At 51.9% G+C, this 23278-nt stretch overlaps 10 protein-coding genes across 10 annotated transcripts; 6 read left to right on the plus strand and 4 right to left on the minus strand.

The window, feature by feature from the left end:
- Positions 1-294: 294 nt before the first annotated feature.
- Positions 295-1664, minus strand: Asppvi_008128 (uncharacterized protein; the record flags this gene model as incomplete). The annotated part of the gene is made up of 5 exons (XM_043304009.1): positions 295-707; positions 759-823; positions 892-1283; positions 1335-1451; positions 1503-1664. The coding sequence occupies 5 exons, from the start codon at positions 1662-1664 to the stop codon at positions 295-297; spliced, it is 1149 nt and encodes a 382-aa protein (XP_043159944.1).
- A 1898-nt stretch (positions 1665-3562) lies between these two features.
- On the plus strand, positions 3563-4909 carry Asppvi_008129 (FluG family protein; the record flags this gene model as incomplete). Its single annotated transcript, XM_043304010.1, has 1 exon — positions 3563-4909. One exon carries the CDS (start codon positions 3563-3565, stop codon positions 4907-4909), a length of 1347 nt encoding a protein of 448 aa, XP_043159945.1.
- A 691-nt stretch (positions 4910-5600) lies between these two features.
- Asppvi_008130 (5'-methylthioadenosine/S-adenosylhomocysteine nucleosidase family protein) lies at positions 5601-6590 on the plus strand (the record flags this gene model as incomplete). Its single annotated transcript, XM_043304011.1, has 1 exon — positions 5601-6590. The coding sequence occupies one exon, from the start codon at positions 5601-5603 to the stop codon at positions 6588-6590; it is 990 nt and encodes a 329-aa protein (XP_043159946.1).
- Positions 6591-6987: 397 nt separating this feature from the next.
- Positions 6988-10209, plus strand: Asppvi_008131 (uncharacterized protein; the record flags this gene model as incomplete). Its single annotated transcript, XM_043304012.1, has 1 exon — positions 6988-10209. The coding sequence occupies one exon, from the start codon at positions 6988-6990 to the stop codon at positions 10207-10209; it is 3222 nt and encodes a 1073-aa protein (XP_043159947.1).
- A 242-nt stretch (positions 10210-10451) lies between these two features.
- Positions 10452-13735, minus strand: Asppvi_008132 (uncharacterized protein; the record flags this gene model as incomplete). The annotated part of the gene is made up of 2 exons (XM_043304013.1): positions 10452-12699; positions 12768-13735. The coding sequence occupies 2 exons, from the start codon at positions 13733-13735 to the stop codon at positions 10452-10454; spliced, it is 3216 nt and encodes a 1071-aa protein (XP_043159948.1).
- Positions 13736-15168: 1433 nt separating this feature from the next.
- Positions 15169-16752, plus strand: Asppvi_008133 (putative MFS sugar transporter; the record flags this gene model as incomplete). The annotated part of the gene is made up of 2 exons (XM_043304014.1): positions 15169-15373; positions 15419-16752. 2 exons carry the CDS (start codon positions 15169-15171, stop codon positions 16750-16752), a joined length of 1539 nt encoding a protein of 512 aa, XP_043159949.1.
- Positions 16753-17152: 400 nt separating this feature from the next.
- Positions 17153-18111, plus strand: Asppvi_008134 (glycoside hydrolase family 131 protein; the record flags this gene model as incomplete). Its single annotated transcript, XM_043304015.1, has 4 exons — positions 17153-17249; positions 17305-17441; positions 17504-17677; positions 17743-18111. The coding sequence occupies 4 exons, from the start codon at positions 17153-17155 to the stop codon at positions 18109-18111; spliced, it is 777 nt and encodes a 258-aa protein (XP_043159950.1).
- An 80-nt stretch (positions 18112-18191) lies between these two features.
- Asppvi_008135 (SDR family oxidoreductase) lies at positions 18192-18992 on the minus strand (the record flags this gene model as incomplete). The annotated part of the gene is made up of 1 exon (XM_043304016.1): positions 18192-18992. The coding sequence occupies one exon, from the start codon at positions 18990-18992 to the stop codon at positions 18192-18194; it is 801 nt and encodes a 266-aa protein (XP_043159951.1).
- A 560-nt stretch (positions 18993-19552) lies between these two features.
- Positions 19553-20746, minus strand: Asppvi_008136 (putative integral membrane protein; the record flags this gene model as incomplete). The annotated part of the gene is made up of 4 exons (XM_043304017.1): positions 19553-19870; positions 19921-20385; positions 20437-20547; positions 20600-20746. The coding sequence occupies 4 exons, from the start codon at positions 20744-20746 to the stop codon at positions 19553-19555; spliced, it is 1041 nt and encodes a 346-aa protein (XP_043159952.1).
- Positions 20747-22366: 1620 nt separating this feature from the next.
- Asppvi_008137 (uncharacterized protein) lies at positions 22367-23247 on the plus strand (the record flags this gene model as incomplete). Its single annotated transcript, XM_043304018.1, has 2 exons — positions 22367-23128; positions 23179-23247. 2 exons carry the CDS (start codon positions 22367-22369, stop codon positions 23245-23247), a joined length of 831 nt encoding a protein of 276 aa, XP_043159953.1.
- Between the last annotated feature and the right edge of the window lie 31 nt (positions 23248-23278).

The following is a 23278-nucleotide window of genomic DNA, read 5'->3' on the forward strand; positions in this document are numbered from 1 at the left end:
TGAAAATCGAGACGAAGCTTTGAGGTTACTCAACCGCATCTGGCCGCATCCCCAGAGATGCGCCAAACGCGCGTTGCCTCTAGTGGGCCCTGGTAATACTACACTCCTGTCACGACCTGAGAGCCTTCCCAGTTGAGCGGGAATGTTGATGTGGAGGCAGATGGGGCGATGTTCCTTTTTGGTATACCCATGACCAATCAGTCAAATGAACACTTGCTCGTTATGAGACATATAATGCGTTGTAGTCGGTATATTTCTTCTAAGTAAGTGACGAAGGGCCAAGGGTAGATCGCATCAAGAAGGCGCGGTAGTCAACTGGAACGTCTTGTGGATGTTGACCTGGTAACKGTCCCAAGAGTCCTCAGGAAGGCTCAGTTCCTCCTGGCTGCTGTGGCCGTCATTCAGATGACTCTGCGCCATAGGTGAGGAGATGGTGGTCACCACAACGTTGGAAAATTCGTCCGGGATGTCAGGGCGCCAGTAGCGTGGATTGCGAGAAGCCTTTTTTGGTGCATCATCCGGCAAACTCGAAAGCGGGTATTGTCTGTCATTGCGTTTGGTACTGCGTTTGGCACTGCGTCTGTAACGACCGGACAGGTTGCCGTCCAGACACCAGCGGAACAGGGGGCGAAGAGTGACAAGGCTGCCGGCTGTGATGCCGAGTCCGGTTTCCATTACGGACCAGATTGCGATTTGGTAGGTGGAGTCTATTCGCTAGACGTTAGCAGGGTCCATGGGCTGATCGTAAGTGTACTCACACAGAAAATCTTCGTCTCCGTAGTAATGAAGGAACGGGAATCGGATAATCACTGCAACACTCGCACTGAAGACGGGTGATTAGTCTGTGATGATGGCATCGGCAGACGAAATTGTTTGCCAGGAGATACTTACACAGCTCCCAAACCGAGAATCCCGCCAAGGGCGATCTTTGTCTTCCTATTCATCTGCAGACCCCAGACCAGCAGGGCGGGCATGACGCCGAGAGTCAAATCGCAGAAGATAGTGAGCAAACTGTAGAGATAGGCAATCGCCAAAAGAATGGTTCCGGAAACGCATGTTCCCGAACTGCCAGGGTCCACACGGTGCCAGAAATAGGAGACGGGATGGCAGTCCAGTAGCAGAATGAGACAGAACATGATTCCAATCACGATATCGAGGGCAATCACGGCCCACAGGATGATGCGATGCAATCTTCGCGCGGCTAGACGCAGGAGGGTCACGGATATGGATACTTTGGCGACAGTAGACGACCAAATATAGAGCATCTGACCGAGCCACCACCACTGAGGTGATTATCAGCAAGGATATCCAGGGTACCGCCGAATACAACATACCAGTAGTGATTTTTTGAGCGCCTCCAATGCCCCCGGGCCTGTAAACTCGACCATTCTATGACCGACTCCGCTCATTGAGCCAATAATACAACAGGTGCCAAAGACTACGAAGAGGGCCTGCTGAAATGTCAGCTTTCTCGTCATCAAATTATTCCAGCATCGTAATACCAAGGCAAGAACCATGAGAGCATCATCCCATCCGAAGGCTCGCACTAAGTACAAGCGAACAAAGCTACGTAGAACCACTGCCACGACCGAGATACCCATCATCACAACAGACACCACGAAGATCGCAAGCGCCCGGTCGACGAGGGGCGGAGAGCTGTCCATTGTGACGTTGCGAATTTTGCACTTGCCCAGCGCAGTCCTTTAGCCGATCCCGGAGTGAATTTTCCTTTCTTTTTGGTTATCAATAAAGAAGGGACAGTTATTCAATCCGAACGAGAACGTCCAAGTACTTTGACGAGTGCCATAGTAGTGACGGGAGGAATAAAGACGCTGCCAGTCGGAAAGTGATTTCTGGGTACCTCTCTAGGAACCCGCCAGATTTGATTTTCGGAGCTCATAGGAAAGGCCGGGCCTCTGTGTAAGAGCAGGCGCGAAGAGCCGTCAAGCTAGCTATATGGCATATGGCACAAACTAAGCAGCGAACCAGGGGAGCTGATCTTTCGCTCTAGATCCATTATCCTGCCCCGGAGTCCGTATTGTGTTTGTCCAGTGATACCACCGTCTTCCACAATCTAACCTTTCATGTCACAAGCTCCGCAGGCCAAGGTACGCACGCGACCACGCCGACAGGGTTTGAGACCTCGGGAATTGTGAACTTGGAACGGAGGCGCCGAGATCTGAACGCTCTAGAGGCCAAGTGGGGTTTCTAGATACGAGTCGGGGCCTCTTAGTCTCATTTTTTCTGCATGAAATCAAAATTGGCGAGGCGAGCCGAGGTTTGGGGTCATCTCAGGTACAGTACACGGTCTCTCAATGGCCACTAAGTAGTTAGTGATAGTTCGTGGCAATGATAGTCTGAAACGTGAAATCGATTCTCAAAATCCCTAGTCTGTAGGCCCTAGCGTCTCACCCACCACTTGGACAACAGACGACAGGTTTCGGAGTTGGGGCTCATCTCGTGCAGTCTCAGTGAGTGCAGCCTGATAACTATTTCGTTTAGCATTGATTTTCCGATAGTGGAATTGTCACTCCAGGTCGCCCAGTATCACTCATCTTCTTCACTCGTCAAACTAGGGGACCGACGGGAACTTGCCAGGCTGCGTGTCTCTATGGATCTAAGAGTCCGACCGAGCCATCTCAGGCCCCAAAACCCTCGTTGAACTTTAATGAGTCAGGACGCGGGACACTACTCCGAGAAACAATAATCGCTATCAATCATTGGAAACTGCAGTGGGGCTGCGCGGGCGATGAACAGTACTAAAACTAGATTGAGCATCCCCTCCGTCCATGGTCGAGTCATTCTATCGAACATTCTTCGAAGCAATGCGAACCTGGACTCAAAGATCAGCGGCTCCTAACACGATTGAAACGAGGGTTAGCCAATGTGTGACATTTGTGGCGTGTGAAGGGTAAACACTGAAGCTTTTTTTTTCCCTATGGTTGTCTCAGTCAGCTTTCTTTTGATTACTGATTCTTATTCAACGGAGATATGATGGTTTGATGATTTTCGGTGAGTTGGGATGGTGGAAAGATCTTGTAGAAGAAGAGACGGAGGTTTTGGAGAGAAAGTATCTCCTGCCCAACCACACCATAGCCTCGAATCGTCCTCATCACAAGTCTGCTTTCCTCCTCCACTAAACAATCCGCTCTTAAGGATGTCCCGTTTGCCGAAGTTGAGAAGTAATATTAAGGTACCTGCTATTGCATGCTACAGGCCTGGACAACTTCATTGAAGACAAAGATATATTTCTACAAGCAGTCGAGACTCATCTCGAACTGAATGGCCCAGCAACACGCCACGAACGAATAGAGACAGACTGTCATAGAACCCTGTCATCAAATCAGCACTAATAATGCAAGCAATGGTTGTAGTCCATGATACGTTCTTCTGATTGGCGTACTCCGTATGCGTCTACGTATCCCAGCCGCACTCAGTGCGACACGGATTGGCGGTCTAGGGTCGTATCACTTCGTCTTCAACATGGACTGACGCCTACACAACTCTCGCCCTCACTTCTTCACTTTATCGTCAGACTGACATTTACAAGTCGCAGGTCAGAATGGCCGTCGAGCAACACACGGCCCAGTGGGACAACTTCGTCGCCAAACATGGCAACGTCGAATTCGTTTGGCTACAATTCATGTCCTATCGCAGTCTAATCTATACGCGCATGTTCCCCATGAACAAATTCAAAGCCATGGTACAAAAGGGCAAATTTATCACCATCCCCGAAGTCGCACTTGTCCTGGGTCCCGGTGATGTTATCCCCGAAGGCGGTCCGCCGGCGTCGGGTAAATTCTGGCTGCGGCCAGATTTCGAGACCGTATATTGCCAGCCGGGGTCCAATGGAACTCGAGCGGTCATTATGTGCGACTTTATGGACGATGAAGGCACGCCGACCTGGAAGTGTGCGAGGTCGCAGCTGAAAGCGCTGGAGGAGACGCTGGTGAGCGAGCTGGAGTGCTCGGCATTGGTCGGTTTTGAAATCGAGGTGATGTTCATGCGAGCCGAGAAGAGCGATGGGGTTATGCGGTTCTCCATGGCCAATTACGAGCATTCGTGGTCTAGTATGACCGCCGAGGACGAGTCGATGCTGGAGATGCTGGAAACCATTGCGCGAACGCTGGCTACGGCAGATGTTCCCTTGGAGCAGTTCCATGCTGAGGCGGCACCAGGTCAATGGGAGTTTGTCCTGCCGCCTGCGAGGCCCATCCAGGCCGCTGATATGCTGATCAGGGCTCGTGAGACCATTAAACGAGTTGCAACCTCTTTCGGGTATCATGCGACAGTGTATTCGCGCCCATCACCTGTCCATCCCGGTAACGGGGGTCACATACATCTGTCAGTAAGTCCTGTGGGTGAATCAGAGAATTGGGTCCGAAAGGCAGAATCCTTCTTCGCGGGTATCATGAGCCATATGCCCGCCATCATGGCATTCTCCTTGCCTCAGGATATCAGCTACAGTCGTGTCGCAGCTGGGATTTGGAGTGGGGGCGAATACGCCTGCTGGGGGTGGGAGAACAAGGAGGTTCCACTTCGTCGCATCGAGGAGAATCATTTCGAATTCAAGCTGGCTGACGGCCTCGCAAATCCTTATCTCACTTTGTCCGCAATGATCGCCGCTGGAATCGAAGGGATGCGGAATCAAGAGCCTCTGCGGGGAGGTGACTGCGTGGCATCTGCATCAGCGCTGTCACCAGGCGAGCGGCAGGCTCTGGGCATCAATACGATCCTGCCGAAGTCACTCGACGAGAGTTTGAATATCTTGGAGAGAGACCTTGTTTTACGCAAACTATGTGGGCCAGTGATCATCAGCACATATGTGTTAGTCAAGCGGACGGAGGCAAAGATACTGCGCCAAATGCCTGAAGACGATCGGAAAAACTGGCTAATCGCGAGGTACTGAGGAAACAGCTCGCTTTTGAACAAGTAGAAGTCTAGAGGGAATCAAAAGGAGGGCGATGGCGGACTGCGGAGAAAACGCAGCTGGCTGTTGACAGTGTTGGGTGGTCTATAGGAGGCAGCCTGTGGTGAATGGACGCTGTACTTAAGAGTTGTAAGATACACCACAGACACCATGCAGCAAACAGAGTCCTCAAAGTTCAACTACCCTCACCTTATCATATCTAAAAGCAAACCCCATACGATACGAGCAAGAATATTCTGCGATCTCTTGATTGCCGCTGTTGTTTTGTTTGTGTTTATGGCTGCCGATGCTGCTCCTCCTCCTATTCGCCCTCATCTTCCCTGTCTTGTTAAGCTGATTCCGTCACCTTTATGCATCTAATGCCTACTGCGTGACGCTTGATAGCTTTCGTTCTAGGTCTTACATGTTGCACCCTTGGCTGCAGAGAACAACGAACCAGAAGTCAGACTGACCTTCTGATCTAAGATAAGTTGAGGAACAGGTGACGTGTCACTCAGCCTTTCAAAGCTAACGATACGAATCCAAAGATATACTTTATCCTTAACAATCTGTACGGCGGCACTTCTTGAGCCGGACGCTGTACAAGCAGCAGCGGACGAATCTCATTACAACATTGAATATCCCACCCGTTACGTTCACGCACGTATCTCCTGCACAAGCTGCGAACACCATGGCTCCAGTTTCGATGCCGAATCGAGCCTTCACTGTTGGATGGATCTGCGCCCTGCCTACAGAACGAGCGGCAGCAATGACCATGTTGGACGAACTCTACCATGAGCCCCAAGAACAGCATCCAGCAGACACCAATCAGTACGTATTGGGACGAATCAAGAATCACTGCGTTGCCATTGCTTGCCTTCCAGCTGGCGAGTACGGCCTTGCTCCAGCGGCCGCGGCTGCACAACAAATGCTCTCGAGTTTCCCCACGATCCGATTCGGCCTGCTAGTTGGAATCGGCGGTGGTATACCAGGGCCCGATAGAGATATTCGGCTTGGCGATATCATCATCAGCGAACCGCAGGGCCAGCTTGGCGGCGTTGTGCAGTACGACCGCGGGAAGACATTCGCGCACCGGTTTGAAAGAACGGGGTTCTTGAACGCCCCGCCGAGAGTGCTGTTGAACGCTCTGAACGCTCTGAAGGCGAACCATCTTCTAGGTCAATATCGCATTCCCGAGTTTCTGCAGGATATATCGAAGAACCGTCCTGCGGCCACGGCACAGTTTTTCGCACACCCGGGGCGCGAGAATGACGTTCTATATGAGGTGACAGACGGATCTTCGGATGGTGATGGATCTGGCGAGGTCGAGCTGCCAGTGCAAAGGCCTGGCCGCCATAACGACGACCCGGTTGTTCATTACGGCCTCATAGCATCTGGCAACCAGGTAATCAAGGATTCGAGAACTCGGGACCGCATGAAAAAGGAGCTGGGCAATGTCCTGTGTTTTGAGATGGAAGCAGCGGGTTTGATGAACGCCTTCCCCTGCCTTGTCATTCGGGGAGTCAGCGACTATGCCGATTATCATAAAAACGACCGCTGGCATGGCTATGCGGCTGCCACCGCTGCAGCTGCTGCCAAAGAAGTGCTCTACAGCGTCCGCGCTCAAGAGCTCGAAAGCACAGATACCGCGTCGAATGCTATCGGTAAGCCCACTTCTTAAGTGTGTTGTTGTCGTGACTATTTCACCGATATGAGACTCAATTGGGAACGAAATCAATGGCGAATGACATACTGGGAACGATGAATTTGTATTCCTACGTTTCATGCGCTCTGAGCCAGTTATGAGCCAGACCCAATGATGGTGTTGATTGTTCATCTAATCCATTGCTTGCTCATTTTATCAGTCCATTGCGAGGATATAGCTTAGATCATCGGTGCAATGCATACCCGCAGCTGTGCCATGCTGCTTAAAGGACGGCGATATGGAAGCAGATGGAAAAGTGCCATTCCTTTGTCCCTCTACTGTCATAGTGAAGGACAACAATGCTGACTATGCGACTTGAGACTAACCTTACTCTACCTTGGCAGACTTTTTGCAATCTCTTTCCTTCCAAGAAATGAACCGTCGCCAGCACGTAATAGATGACGCTGCGGAGGGGACTTGCGGCTGGCTTCTTCAGGACCCAGCGTTTGTTCAATGGAAGGGTGATAAAAATGGCTTGCTCTGGCTGACTGGAAAACCGGGGTCAGGGAAGTCAACATTGCTCAAGTATGCTCTTGCCAACGAGACTCAAGAAGAGATTGTTCTTTCCTTTTTCTTCTATGATCGGGGCTCAGAACTCCAGCGGACGCCTCCCGGCCTGTATCGAACCTTTCTGCATCAACTGCTTCTCCAAAACCGACAGCGAGTGAGACCTCATGTATTCGATATTGTGGATGAGTTCCAGGAAGCCCACAAAAGCCTGTCGGCCCTCGACCAAAACTGGATATACCAGGCTAACGAACTTCAGGAGCTGCTTCTAAAATGCCTGCGCAGAATCCTGGCCACGCACACCGTCGAGATACTTATTGACGCTCTCGATGAGTGCGCAGTAGAAGATATCCTGACTCTTGAGCGATTTTTCAGGAAACTACAAGCAGAAACTCCGGCCCTTGGATACTCCCTGCGTTTATGCATCACTTGTCGCCATTATCCACTTGTGAAGTGGACAGGCGGCGTGGAAATTTGCGTGGACGTGAGAAACGTTGCCGACATCAGGATATATGTCCAAAGAGCGCTGAAGGAGTTCGAAGATGAGGCCGATCGGCGCAGCATTGAGGAGGAGATTGTAGATCGATCGAACGGCGTGTTTCTATGGGTGAGATTAGTTCTTCCTGTCATAATATCACAGCATAGAGCAGGGTTCAGTGTGGAGCAGATGCGCAGTCATCTCCAAGCGAGGCCAACAGATTTGTACCGCGTCTTCCAAGACATTGTTCACCAGCTTGTTGAGGAGGGACGTCCGGAAAATGATTCGCCCCAAACCCTAGAGCTCTTCCAATGGCTGTGCTTTGCGAGCAGGCCGCCCACCCTGACTGAGCTTCGGCATGCTATGAATATCAGTAAGAGAGACTCACGCTCGCAGAAACATCTCGGATCAATCAAAGACAATAGACAGATGGAAAAGAGACTGAGGAGCCTCTCTGGAGGGCTTGGGGAAGCAAAAACATACAGTGATATGCCATTTGCACAACTGATTCATCAAACTGTGAAAGACTATCTGATAAACGAGGGATTTCAAATTTTGGATCGCCGCCTCTGGTCCGCGAATATAGTCATTGGACGGGCTCATATCCAATTGGTAACCGCTTGTATTAAGTACATGTCGACGGATGAGGTTGTCGAGCGGGAAGACCGTGTTTCCGACCATGAATTTCCCTTCCTTGAATACGCTATATCTTCCTGGGTTCTACACGCAGAGCAGGCAGAGGCCATGAACGTAGCTCAGGATGAGATTCTAACCTGCTTTGACTGGCCTTCCTCTCGGAAGGTAGACTCCTGGGTAAGGATTTGGACCCAGCGAAGGATCGAATGGCCCGTCCCTAAGACGACATTACTGCACGCTTCAGCAAGACATGGTTTGTTCAGTGCAGCTGCGGCACAGATTTGGAGAAAGACCTTTATCAGCGATATGCTAGTCTTTCTTGCCTTTAAGAGCGTAACGGTCCTCGAACACATCAAAGAACTGGCTCGGACCGCACTGCAGGCCTATTACTCCCATGGCCTTACTGACGTCGACTGCAGAGACGAGGACGGGAGAACACCATTATCCTGGGCATCAGAAAAGGGCCATTTGGCCATTGTCAAGTTGCTTTTGTCGCAGGATAACGTGGATGTCAATTCCGCAGACACAGTTGGACGGACATCGCTGTCGTGGGCCACGACAAATGGAGACGATGCAGTGACGAGGGAGTTGGTCAAGCGGGGTGCCGACATTAACAAGCAAGTCCAGATGGGGATGACACCACTGCACCTGGCTGCTCAGAAAGGGCATGAGGCGCTGGTGCATCTGCTGGTGGAGGCAGGCGCGAGATCGGATGTCCAAGATGAACGTGGACGGACTGCTCTGCATGAAGCGGCATTGCATGGACACGTCAATGTGGTACAGAGGCTGATTGAAGCGGGGGCAGATATCAATGCCAGGGACAAAAATGGTGACTCTGTGCTTCATCGAGCCTGCGGCAGTAGGGACCACACTTTAGCACGTCTCCTCGTCAAGAGTGAGGCAGACGTGCTGGCGGTAGCCCAGCTCCTCGTAAAGCACGGTGCGGAAGTCAATGTGGAGAACAACAATGGAGAGACCCCCTTTCATCGAGCGGCGAAGAACGGCCGGAGAGCCTTGGTCTTGTTGATGCTTGAGAATGGGGCCAATGCCACGGCGGCGGACCATGAAGGACGCACAGCACTAGATGTGGCTGCTAAGAACGATAATGAGGACATTATTCGGCTGCTTCAGTCCATATCCACGACGACAGCACAAGACAACACATTGACGCTGCAAGGGGCCGCACAAGATGGAGATCTGGGCGTATTGCAACCGGAACCTGAAGGGAACGGCGAGAGCGTCACGCGCTCACTTGAAGCGACAGCCAAGGGAGGACAGGACGCAGATGTGGTGTTGCCTACTGATCAGCGGTTAATCAAGCCGTCGATCAATGCTCAAGCACAGGCTCTGAAAGCAGCTGCGGCTCGCGGCGATGTGACTATTGTCGAGGATCTCTTGAAGGGAAACCCAGCACTGGTGGACCACGACGGCGTGGAAGCAGCGCTACGTAAAGCTGCTGGAGATGGCCAAGTGGACATCGTCCGACTCATGCTCGATTGCGGTGTTAATCCCAGGGCACCGCACGAGTATGAGCCATCAGCTCTGCACTTGGCTGCATTCCACGGGCAAGAAAAAACTGCCCAGTTGCTCCTGGAGACGGGAATAGGCGTCAATTCCGAGCAATTCTACACAGGGCATCCGCTGCACTATGCGGCCTGGGCGGGACAGCCAGCACTTGTTGAGCTACTCCTAAGACACGGAGCAAAAGCCAACGACCATCTCACGATGTCTGGAGATACTGCTTTGCATGTTGTGGCTCATACAGCCCCGGCTGGCAAGAAGGCAATCCTACAGTTACTTCTGAGGAAACAGCTAGAACTCAGCGAGGAAGAGGCAGCGGTTGTGGATCGGTACAAGGCAGTGATACGAATATTGCTGAAGAATGGCGCCAATCCTCGGCTCAGGAATAGTGACGGGCATACGGTATCAGAACTGGCTGAAAGAATGAATGATATCTCTCCCTTCTCTGTGTAGCTGTGAAGCATGTACCAGGAAGACAGAAAGGCAAGGAAAAGTCGGTCAATCTTAAGCAATTCTAAACAACAAAGGTTATGGTCTCTCAATGCTTCGATGCGTGAGCAGCTTCTCCACGTCCCTATAGCCATTCTTTATAGCCCAATCAAGTGGTGTTATTGAGTGTTGGGTGTCCCTACATTCAGTGTTGGCGCCCATTTCCAGCAGGCACTTCACTGCGTCTCCATGTCCATTCTTTGCTGCTAACAGCAAGGGTGTTTGACCGTGCTCGTCGTCACTTGCCTCGGTGTTTGACCGTGCTCGTCGTCACTTGCCTCAATTTGCGCACCTCTATCCAGCAGCAACTTTACAACAGCAGTATGGCCTTTCTCAGCAGCCCATAAAAGTGGCGTCTGCCCGAACAGGATGTCCTGAGCTTCGATATCCGCACCGTTGTCGAGCAATATCTTGACCACTCCGTCATGGCCGTTCTCTGCAGCAAAGTGAAGCGGTGTCTTGCCAATAACGGCGTCCCTGACTTCTATATCAGCTCCCTGCTCAATCAGCACGCTGACCAATGTTTCAAAGCCCCTTTCTGCAGCTATTGCAAGGACCGTCTTGTCGGACTCGATGCCTTGTTCGAGAGGAATCGATGCTCCCTTTTCCATTAACAGCTTTACGATATCGCCTTGTCTGCTCCAAACACCCCATAAAACCGGTAACCGGTACATCATACTGAAGAACATCTCTTCCATTTGCCATAAGTCGAAACGGCCAAGACATAGAAGAGGGAGCGCTTTTAGATGTTCGTCTCCCGGCATCATTCGCTCAAGGTCGCTCTGTGTGCAAGACGCGGGGTCACGACGGTATTCCATGCCTTTGATCAGAAATCTCAGGCTTATTTCGGGTCCATTATCAAGGGCCCATTCGAGCGCTCTCCCGCCCTGTAAATCAGCGCCCTTGTCCAGCAGTAACTGGACCACGGCTTGACGACCGGTCCATGCCGCCAGAGACAGCGGCGTGCAGTCGAAGTCATCATGTCGGCACTCGATGTCTGCGCCGCTCTCAAGCAATTGGCGAACAACCGTCGCATGTCCGTTTAGTGCTGCGTAGTGCAGTGGCGTCATTTCGAGTTTATCAAGCGTGTCCGTTGAGGCCTGTTTCTCTAAGAGTATTCGGACAACTCCCTCCTGGCCCTTCCACGCCGCCCACGACAGCGCTGTTTGACCGAATATGCTATCCCTTGTCTCCGGATCACAACCGTGCTCCAGGAGCAGGAGCACCACACTCTCGTGTCCGTTCCATGCCGCCGAAATCAGTGGGGTTCCAGCAAGAAACTCCTGCACGAAGGCGTCATGCAAGCCAGCCTCTGAGCCCCGAAGGCATTTCGGGTCAAACTCGACTCGGCTGCAAGGTATCTGGGCGTTATAGTCAAGTAGCAACTTGGCAACCTGCGTATGGCCGTTCTTTACAGCCCAGGAAAGTGCTGTTTGGTTGAATATGCCGTCCTTTGGCTCCGGGTTGGCACCATGCTCGAGCAAGAGTTTTACAATATTGCCATGACCGTTTCTTGCCGCGCAGATAAGGGGCGTCTGCCCATGTTCGGAGTCTTTGCATTCAATCTGTACACCCGACTCTTTGAGCTCTTTGAGTAGTAACGCAACGACTGCTTCATGGCCCATCTCTGCAGCCCATAGTAGTGCTGTTTTACCGCACAAAGCTTTCGTGTCTGGACTGCGCCCGTCTTTTAGTAGCGCGGCCATTGCCTTTTCCAGTCCAAAGTATGCTGCGAGATGCACTCCACAGGGGTTATCGAGTTGAGTGCCACCCCAGAGGCTCATTGCCCGGCAAGAACCGGCAACAGCGGCGTCGCTGCGGAGGAATTGAAGAACCCAATCTTCTGTTGCGTCTGTTAATGATGCGCGAGCATGGTGTCCCCAGGTTTTGGCTGCGTAGATGGTAAAGGCATTCTGTTGGGAGCATTCCTCACTCTCATCCTTTGCGTGGCTTGGTTCGCTTCGGAAAGTTTTCATTAAATGTGTGATACAGACTCTAGTAAGGTTATCCTCTGCATTCGGAAAGTAAAGTCTCCAGTTCTGCTCGAAATGCTCATGTATGATGCGGTGGAGAAAGGAGACGGTGTCTGCCTCTATGTCAACCGTGACCAGTCCGGCGCAGACTGAAACAATGTCCTCAGCTGCTGGCACTGCTTCCTTTTCCTCCATTGCAGTAAACTCCGAGACGAGGGCTTGCTTGAGCTCTGAGAGTTTCAGCGGAGCCCGCGCACAGCTGAGCCACTCTAATATTCGTTGCGCAAGGTTCCGAGCCCCCTCAGCTTGTCGTTTTATTTTGTCTATCGCTCGGGAACATGCCCGGGCTATTGAATCTAATACATCTGTCTCAGTAAGCCCATTTGGTCGCGTAGCACGAATCTGTTCCAAGACTGCGTTGATTTCCTCCGTTGATAGGCTGTTCTCCAAACAGCTCAGATCGAGACGTGCAAGAAGGAATCTGTAAGAACAACAAACTGCATTAGATCTTGGAGGGTAGAAGTGAAACTGGATAGAAAGTATACGTACACCCCATTAGAGGCCTGGACAATATTATCTTTGATATGGTCCAGAAAGTGCGGATTGTCCCGCGCAAACGGTGGCAGTCTGGTCATATGGTTCTGCAGATACAGTCGAATATCTTCGTCAGAAGCACGAATAGTCAATGACAGGCAATCTTGGAATCTGCTTTTCGTGTCAAACGCATGGCGCGATGTAGCCAGGAGGTTGAGTCCCGTCTGTGCCTGAAGTGCAGAAATKACATCCAGAAAAGTATGCAGCTCATCATTCTTCCAGTCGCATTCATCCAACGCATCAATAACCACGAACGCTCTTGAGTATTCGCTGACCATAATCTGCATCGCTTTTGAGACATCCTCGATGGCCAACCGAGGCGGCTTTTGGAGTTTGTAACATTCGTAGAACAACTGGAGAGTTTCCGGAAGGACCTTTGGCGACTTTTGAACAAACTGTCTAAGTAGGCTCCACAAGAGGTCGACAGGCTTTCGGAGCTCGTGGTTTCCAGCTCTGCAGTAGAGGAAAGCCACGCCGACGCTGGCATCTTCCCCGCGCTTTTCTTGCAGATAGTCAATTACGGCCGACGCGAGATTGGTTTTGCCAGTGCCTGGCAAGCCTGTACAAAGCAACGTCGCCCCATGTGTTGCGAACCAGGTCTGAAACTCTGCAGAGCCTAGCAGCCCTTCTCCAGTCTTATCCTGCCTCGTTCTACGGATGTGGTGATGCCATGCAGCATCCGGAACGGGCGCCAGCCAGTCTTCGAGGGTGCGAGATTCTCTCTCAAGAGGCGTGTAAGTGATCGTTTCAGACACGTTATCAGAAGCCTGATCATCTCTTTCAGATATGGTCTCGGAAACCTCATTGTCCTCTTCCGGAGACGCATGCAGCTGCACCGTTTCCTCGAAGGTGGCGCGTTGAGGCGGACGCAGTGCGTATGCGACTGCACCGGCCAGCAGAAGCAAGTCCAGAACATACCACATGGTGGAGGATGCTCGGAGAAGCAACCAGAGTCGATTCGGGATGTGTATGATAGGATCATGGTAGACAAGGTAGACACGACCGGCCTGCGGGGTAATATGCACGCGTCTTATATCAGGGCAATAATATACATGCGGCCCAATCGTACGCTACCGCAAGGCAAGGCTGCGTGTGTGTTATCTGACTGCAGGAGGTAACCAAGCGCATTGCTCGCCTAGTAGTTGTGGTAAATCCATCGCAAGGGGGACTGTTGAGAGTGTCGAGAGACGGATGCAGTGCCTTAGTAGTTGGTTGTCCGGATCAGATCCAGATGTACAAGGTAAACCATTGAAGAAGGATGATACAGCATGGAGGAAGCAGATCGGAGACTCAGCTTTAGCAAACAGACTAACAGCGTCAAACAGGGAATAACCTCAGCCACAGTGAGCCACAGCGAGCCACATGAGACTAGAAGTACCGATCTATGTACTACAGCTATATGTGGAGCTGGGAGCTTGACTCTCTTGGCCAGTGGATCATCTGCCGTTTAACTGCTGGACTAGACTGAGCAGCATTGTTAAGGCCGGTATAATGCAATATATCCTTCTGTTTATCTCTCTGGTCTGATGTGTCAATACAATGATAAATCAGCCGTTGTATATAACTATACTCCCCGGTGGTTGCGATGCTCTTGGCGCGGACATGCCCGCATCCATCCCTACATCATTCCTTGTACTCTGCATCGCGGGGTGCATCTGTCATCCAGCAGCTGCAGCTGTTCCATCTAGCGACATCATCATTACTATCATCACAATGGCTTAGGACTGCTTCAGACATCCATTCCGTCAAGTACAATCTGGCCGAGGCAATCTCAGATCGGCCGGGTCCGATGGAAGAGCCTGAACCAGCACAGTGGAGAATCAACTATAATAATGGACTAACAAGCGGGGAACAACCTTTATTGGATCGACCGTCCCGACAATCTGCGATTCGCTTCTGGGCATTTTGTCGGTTGGAATTTCTCTTACTCTTCGAATGCTACGATTCGTGAGTTTGCGGCTGCTCTCTGAACCGTGCTGCAGGGCCACTCTAGTCCCACTCAACTCTGGGGAAGACGGGGCAGAACCTCAGAATGAATGTGACATCCCATCCTCCATCTGGGGAAATGGCACTAGAAAGCAACGAGAGAGGTGAGCACAGATGATCGGCCAGCCAACAGCCCCAAGCGAAATTCTGGGGAATCCTGGATTCCTGCTCCACTTGGTGTATCCCCCCCCCGGCGCCCGCCGATGACCGTACAGAATGGACATCTGGTATATAAATGCAATTGACATTTCTGGCAATGTGTGATCCATCAGAGCGGGGCATTGAAGAGTCTTATAGCTGTTTGTGTTTCAGAACCGCTTGTCGTTGACATTGACATACCTGCGGTACTTGCATATACTGCACTATTGAGATGGCGCCCTATTTTGGCCTCCGTGGCTCTGCTTTGAGCCGGGCCATCATCTGTCTAGTTGTGTGTCCAGCCTTTATCACCTATGGATATAACCTGAGCGTGGCCGGTGGCTTGTTGACGCTCGAATCATTCGTCAGGACCTTTCCCCAGATTGATACGGTGAATACTACGGGGGCTCAGCAGCATTACAACTCCACCATTCAAGGTATGTCCAATGTATTCAACGTGGAATAAGCCCTAACGATTATAGGAACCGTCGTGGCTCTTTTCACCGTCGGGGGTATATTCGGCTCCCTGTCATGCATTTACCTAGGTGACCGTCTGGGTCGTCGAAAGGTTATCTTTCTTGCATCCGGCGTGACAATCGTCGGTGCAGTCCTTATGGCCACAGCATTCGACTTTGCTCAGTTCATCGTGGCACGGCTGGTTCTGGGTTTAGGGACGGGTGCATACCTGGCAACGGTGCCTGTGTGGCAGTCGGAGATCTCGAAAGCAAGTAAACGAGGTGCCCACGTGGTGACTGACGGCATCTTCATTGGCATTGGCGTCTCCCTGGCCCTCTGGATCGACTTTGGCTTCTACTTCATCACCGGCAACTCGGTCTCGTGGCGGTTTCCCCTCGCCTTTCAGATTGTCTTGCTGTTGATCGTGATGGTGTTCATCGTGATCTTTCCCGAATCGCCCCGGTGGCTGGTCAAAAAGGGCCGGATTCAGGAAGCCCGAGAGATTCTTGCCGCGCTGGCCGATGTGGAGCCGAACTCGGACTCGATCAGCGCGGACATTCGTGACATTGAACTATCGCTGTCCGTCTGCGGCAATGTCTCGTTCAGGAGCATGCTCACGATGGGCGAGCAGCGGCTGTTCCATCGCACCCTTCTCGCGGCAGGGGGGCAGATGTTCCAGCAGATGTGCGGGATCAACCTGATCAGCATGTACGCAACCACCATCTTCGAGCAGTACCTGGGCATGAGCGCGGTCAACTCGCGCATCCTGGCGGGGTCCATGTGCCTGACACAGCCACTGGGCGGGTTTCTGGCTTTCTTCACAATCGACCGGCTGGGCCGGCGGCCCCTGATGCTGTGGAGTGCGGCGGCCATGTCCCTCTCCATGGCGATCCTGGCGGGGACCACCTCGGTGACGGACAACACAGGTGCAACGGTCGTCTCCGTTATCTTCCTATTTGTCTTCCAATTCATCTTCACCGTCGGCTACTCGGGCCTGACCTTCCTGTACGCCACCGAGGTCGCACCCCTGCAGCTGCGCGCGGCCATCAGCGCCGTCTCCACAGCCGCCGTGTGGACCTTCAACTTCCTCCTGGCGCAGGTGACGCCCGTCGGCTTCAACTCCATCGGGTACCAGTACTACATCATCTTCGCGGTGCTCAACGCAGCCATCGTGCCGACCGTCTACCTCTTCTTCCCTGAGACCAACGGCCGCACCCTCGAGGAGATTGATGAGATCTTCATGCAGTCGAAGAGCATCTTCGACCCGCCCCGAGTGGCACGCAGCCTGCCCCGGATGCATTTTGCCGAGGTGGTTGATGTCGCGACGGACTCGGGGGACGACAAATTAACCAAAGCCTGATCCTTCAGCTTTTGGCCGTCGCGGGTTGATTGGATTGATCCTGAGGGATTCGCCAAGTGTCGGACCGCTGGTCCGCTGGATAAATGCAGGACATTATCGATCAGACGATAGTATTAAACCCGTATCTGATTGGGAATATAAGACGCAGATCATCTGGTATGAATATGATTGACGAACGGTATGACAGATGCAGGGCATTCTAGATTACTTTATTTTACTCTATTTGAATTCTGAAGGATTTTGATGAAACACCTGAACATAATCGACATTGGCGTCAATTTAGCCGTTTCAGCATGAGACACTCTTGTATATAAAGCAGATGGCAGGCATCGCAGACATCCTGTCAACCGAGCAGATAACCTTGAATTGAATCAACGCTACATCGTATCAAATGGACAAGATGAAATCCTGGCTGTTGTTCCTCCCCCTCGTCCGCTGCGACGTGCTCTGGAGCGGCTTCTTCGACGCCAACTTTACCGTCGACCACTTTGACAAATGTACCCTTCTATCTTCTTCACATCCACTCTAGAATCATACTGACAATGGATGTAGGGTCCTGGTCCAACCAAATCCCCCCGTACCAATGGTACATCCACGGCTCGCAGCCCACACCTCACTACTTGGGCCTCTCGCCCGACTTCAAGAACCCGGCCTCCAAGGTTGATGCCCAGGGCATCAGAATCACCATCGTAGGCCCCCATCCCCCATCCCCCMTCCCCYTTCTGTATCTAAGAGAAACTGACGAGGAAAGGACAACACCTCCTCATGGCACAACCAAACAATGATGCGCAGCGAGATCATCCCCCAGAGGGCCCAGACAACCACCAACCTGGGCCAGGGACACCTGTACTACCATTTCTCGGTGTCGACGCGCGAGATCAACGCCCCGGATCCGAGCCTTGAGCATCAGATTGCATTTTTTGAGGTACCCTCCTCACTCCCCGCACCCAGCTGTCTAATTGTGTGAGAGGCTGATGAGATAATGAGTAGAACCACTTCACGGAACTCAAGTACGGACGGCTCAGCGGCACCGCCGACGATAATACGCTGCGGTGGATGGTGGGCGGGCAGACGAAGTGGTCGACTCCTCTAGTGGCCGGGACATGGTACAACTTTGCGTACGATATCGACTTTGACGCGAAGACGGTGGGCCTGTGGGCGTCCACTGGTGCGGAGGCGCTGAAGAAGATCGTGGAGAACGTGGGTGCGAATACGTTCACCGATTCCCAGGATTGGCATGTCGGAGAGCTGAGGCTGGATAATGGGGCCAACGCGCCTGCCGAGGATTGGTTCTGGTCGGGGGTTTATGTGGAGAGTGGGAAGGTGACTACGGATGTGGCTGGGCCTTCTGCTTATTGATTGTGAGCGGAGCGAAGCGTAGCATAGGTGTCTTATATATAGTGGAATTGAATTGGATTGGAAGGTGGATATTGAGGCTATCAACGAATGCAGTATCCCCCGTCAATGAGCAGGTCCGTCCCGGTCATGTAGGAGCTGGCATCGCTGCACAGATACACGTACGCGCCCTTGAGCTCCTTCGCGTCTCCGTTGCGGCCCATGGGGATCATACTCAGCCACAGATCCTGTGTCTTCTTGTCCACGAAATCCGACAAGCCGGTATCGATGTAACCCGGCGAGATACTGTTCACGCGCGCAAAATCTCTCCACTCGTTCGCCAGCGACTTGGCAAAATGAATGCACCCGGCCTTGGCAACATTGTAGCTCGTCTGCTCCTGCGGGAAGTTCGCAATGTGGCCGGACATGCTGCTCGTGATGACGAAGCTGCCCTTGCCGCGCTCCTTGAAGTGCGGGCCGACAGCCTTGGCGCAGTAGAACGTGCCCGTCAGATCGGTCTGAATCACCTCCGTCCAGTCCTGTACGGACCCGTCTAGGATCCCCGCGCTGGCGGTGCGCCCGGCATTCGCGATGAAGGCGTCGATCTGTCCGAACTCTGCGAGGACGTCCTTGACCAGCTTCTGTACGCTCTCCCAATCGCCCACGTTGCACTTGTAGGCCTTGGCCTTGACGCCGTAGGTTTTGGCGATCTCCGCTGCGTTCTTCTCGCCGCCTTCGGGGCGGGAGGAGTATGTGAGGGCGATGTTGGCGCCCATTTCGGCGCAGCCGCGTGCGGCTTCGATGCCCATGCCGCGGGGGCCGGACGCGCCGGTCACCACCACGGTTTTGCCCTTGAGGCTGAGGAGGTCGAGGAGGGAGGAGGCGGTGGGGACGGGAATGGGCATTTTGACGGTAGTATAGTATAAACTTGATAGATCTTCAGATAATTGTGATTGTAACTAACAGAAAATGCAGAAAAGAGGGGTGGTTATATACCCCGGAACCAGCGGGCAAGTGATGGCATCGATGATGTCATGACGTGGCTAACAGGGATTGCAAGAGGACCTTCGTAGCAGCCTAGACGGTCGCTGCCCCTCAGAGAAACATCAGCATCAGTAATCAGTAAAGCATCAGCAAAGCATGATGAAAGTCTTTCTAATGGGTCCTCTGTTGTTCTGATGCATCTAATTGCTCTGTAAGGTTTGCTAACCATTAGTCAATCCTTCCTAAGCGCTATCCAGGATGCAATACGATGTACTTACCCCCACCATTCGCTAGCTGCTGGATAGTTGATGACATAAAGTAAGCGTGATCCTTACCAAGAATCGAATTGAGTTGGAGACGTAGAGAGGTACCGTACCAACGTTGGGGTAACGGAACAGTGGAATGGTGGAACCTATGATGAAAACGTCGGTTGCTGTTATGTAACCCAGTAGTCTATTAAGTATATAATACAGTATATGAATCAACCGGTTAGGCTCTCCTCGCTTTCTCCCCGCTTTGTGGGATGGGTCCCTGTAATAACCGTGGTTGTGACGCCCTGATACTCGTCGGTCGCCATTCCCGTCCACAGTCGACGTGAGTCTTCGCCCCCTTCCTCGGGTTTCGACCGGCGCGAGATCCCCTTAGGCATGTTGCTAGATAGCGGAAACGAGCTTGGTTGTCGTTGATGACTTCGTGAGGCCGAAGAGCCATCACGAAGGAAGCGAACCAGAGGACGCAGGGTCGTCAGCGAACCTGCCGTGATGCCCAGTCCGGCCTCGACGTTACTCCAGATTGAGATCTATAAAGTCAGCTTTTGGTTGGCCATCCTCGGGGAGTGATGTCGCTCACTTGGTAGGTTGCATAGAAAAAATCTGGATCCTTGTAACTGTGAATAAACGGAATTCGAACAATGACTGCCGCGCTGGCAATGCATCCGATCCCCAAAATCCCTGCAATGGCCATCTTCGTCCGGGCGTTCATCCGCAGCGACCAGATGATGAATATGGGCAATATTCCAATCGTGAAATCGGCAACGGCCGCACCCACGCTGTAGGTATACGCAATGGCAATGAGAATATCCGTATCGATGCACGACCCCGGCTTGGTGAATCGGTTCCAGAAGTAGTCGACCGGTTTACATTCGAAGATGGTGAAAAAGAAGAAGAGAAGACCCACAGCCAGGGTCAGGCCCATGGCGGCGTAGAGGATGAGAATGTGCGCTCGGTCAATGGTGATGCGCAGGAGGGAGATGATGATGGACATTTTGGCGACGACGCAGGTGATGATATAGAAGACTTGACCGAGCCACCAGCACTTGTACCGTTAGCATATGTGGTTGCCCTTTCGACATAGGATGAATCATACCAGTAGAGCCCGACGGTAATAGCCCGGGTGCAATAGAATGTCCTCCGTCTTCTGGCCCATCCCATAGGAGCAACCAACGAGAGTGCAAATGGCAAATCCTAGGTTGAGGGCCTTACTCGTCAGTTCCTGCTCGACGAAATCAAGTGTAGTGAGAAAGGCCTACCATGGCGGCGACCATTGTCCAGTCATCCAGGCCAAAAGCGCGCACTATACGCGCGCGAACGAAACATCGCAGGCCTACGGTGACCAGCGACAGTGCCAGAAAGACAGAGGTGGCGGTAACAATCGCCTCACTGCGACCGTTGAGCATGGTGATGCGGAGACATGGGTGACGACCGGTTTGAAGAGAGTCAGGTCAGACAAAGCATGGCACAGAGAGCGAAGCGAGTCATTAATAAAAAAAGATAACTCGTAGATAATCGGCAGTGAGAAAGTCCTATTCTGATTAGCCAGAGTTTATTCTTTGCGAGTCGTCCGGCGTGCCACGGATGCCATCCGTCTCTGCCAGAGGCCCAGGCTTTGGCGGTTTTATGGTACGGAGGACTCCGTTCTCCGTACTAGGGTCGATGTGCACACACACTATGGATTCACCACACGATACGAAGTGCTGCGTAGAGCTCAGTAAGCCTCCTGTTTGGCCATCGATTCTGAGACATCGAGATCTGGATAATCAACAACATTAGCAGTGATCAAACTCGCCTCAGTGTGGCTTGGCCAATCTGGACTTGGTTAGAAACGGACCATGTGGGATCCAATCCCCCTCGTGTGGTTCCTTACCCAGTTGGTATATTGCAGATCGAGGCCTTGGAAGCCAGCCACGAATGAACGCGTCTCTGGTGGGGATTGATGCCAAACCACAGATGTCGGAGGCGAGCCCTCAAGTCTTGACCAGCAGTTCCTGTGTGGATGTCGATTGGTCTGTGTAGAAACCCTCCGTTGAGAGCCGCAGCAGGGGAAGCTCTTCAGGGGAAAACATCCGGATCTAACAAAGTTAAACGCCATCCGTCTTGACAAAATTTATTACTTAATAAACATGCAGTTTGGACTTGATCTGAAATGCTTGGAATGGGACTGTCTGCTGCAGACGACTGAAACATTTCAGTGTTTCCAATAGTTTCGCCGATTCTTCAATAACAATATGATATGAACAAACCCCGGTTTATTTCGATCTGCTTGTTGATCTGTTGCCATATACGACATACTCGTAGTTTCGCTTCATCCCGGTCAACGGGATATATTCGGGATTCATGACAGTTCGGCATTTGGGCTCTCGAAGCCCAAGAAGTTAATCCTTCGACGTTACTGAATTATATTCAGAGTTTGCACCATGTGTTCGCACTGGTTTCCCGTCAAGTCTGTTATCCTAAAGGATCCAACCTTAAATCCGTTTTGGCTTCCTTAGTCCATAGCTTAGATCGCTAGAGAGGCCCCGTACGTAATTACTAGCTACAAGCGAGCGTGCGTATTTGGATTGACGATGATTGATAATTGACATGAACTATTGAATATAATCCTCTTAAACTTTGACCAAAGTCGTAACTGCCAAGAGAGGATCCTCCATTATTGAACTTAGAGGACTGATGCTGATTGCTGGTATGACTGCGATGGGAGCCGAGTTTACTCCGTAGTCAGGCACAGTCTTTTTTCCTTATAGACTTGAGATACTCAATTTCTCAGTGCTGTACCGCCATGATAGATATATATGAATATCCGTCATATAAGCTGTTTCTATGTACTATCTAGACGATTGTCATTGCTGACCTCACGGCCTCAGCTATCAGAATGGCCCTCGGGAAATTCCCCGCACTCTCTTGATGTAATCAACCTCGGTTGTCTGAGAAGACTGAGATGAGATAAAAGCAACAAATTGATAATAGCCAATATCACATATAAGATTCAAATTTCAATATCAACAGCACGATTCATCAATATGCCAGGTCTCACTCTGCATCTCCTTGCTCTTGCTCCCTCCACCACCGCCGAGTCTTTCCTTCGCCAGCTCCGCCAATCCTCCGCCGTCAAGGTCATTCTCGCCTCTCGTCCACGACACGTCGTTATTTCTCCCACCCTCATTGATTCCAATCTGCTGACGACCACAAAATGGGACCTTCTTGTTCTCCTGCAACCGTCCTCGGTAGCCAAAGAAGCAGCCCTTGAATCACTTCCGCCTAACCTACAACCCCTCGTGCAACAAGAGTACCGTCTCGCCGTCGGCATCCCTTCAAAGCTTCTATCCAACTACGATGACCGCGACAAATCTCTCAAACGAGGCGCCTCCTCCATCCCTCTAACGGGCTCCCTGGCTAATGCCCGCCAGAAGTCCTCCTCAAAGAATCTGGAACTCTCACCAGATCTACTCGCCTTTATGGACACACTCACGCGTACACACGATGGTCCGGTCACTATGCTGAATCTGCTGCATTTCCACCATCCCAAAGGGAAAAAGAGCTACTACCAATACGGACAGGCTTTCATCCCTGTCGCCAGTAAGCGCGGCGGGAACGCCAAGCTCGTAGGGAATGTGATCAGACCCGCTTCGACCGCCCAGGTCGACTCGCGGGGAAGCGTGGACCGACTAGAGACAGACTGGTGGAACGAAATTTCGCTGGTGCATTACCCGTCTATCAGGCATTTCTGCGATATGCTGGCTGGAGAGGACTATCAGGCGATTAATGAGAAGTATCGCTTGTCTGTGCGTTGCATCTTTTCTTTTAAAATCTCCCTCAGGCTAATACCGTCCAGGCTCTTCGAGATACGTTCTTGCTTTGCACAACAGAGTTCGACGTGGAGTCTTCACCCGCCAAACTATAATTTCTTTCATCGGTTTGGTGTATGTGCCATG

This window comes from Aspergillus pseudoviridinutans (genome assembly GCF_018340605.1).
Source record: "Aspergillus pseudoviridinutans IFM 55266 DNA, scaffold_5, whole genome shotgun sequence".
Classification (NCBI taxonomy): Eukaryota; Fungi; Ascomycota; class Eurotiomycetes; order Eurotiales; family Aspergillaceae; genus Aspergillus; species Aspergillus pseudoviridinutans.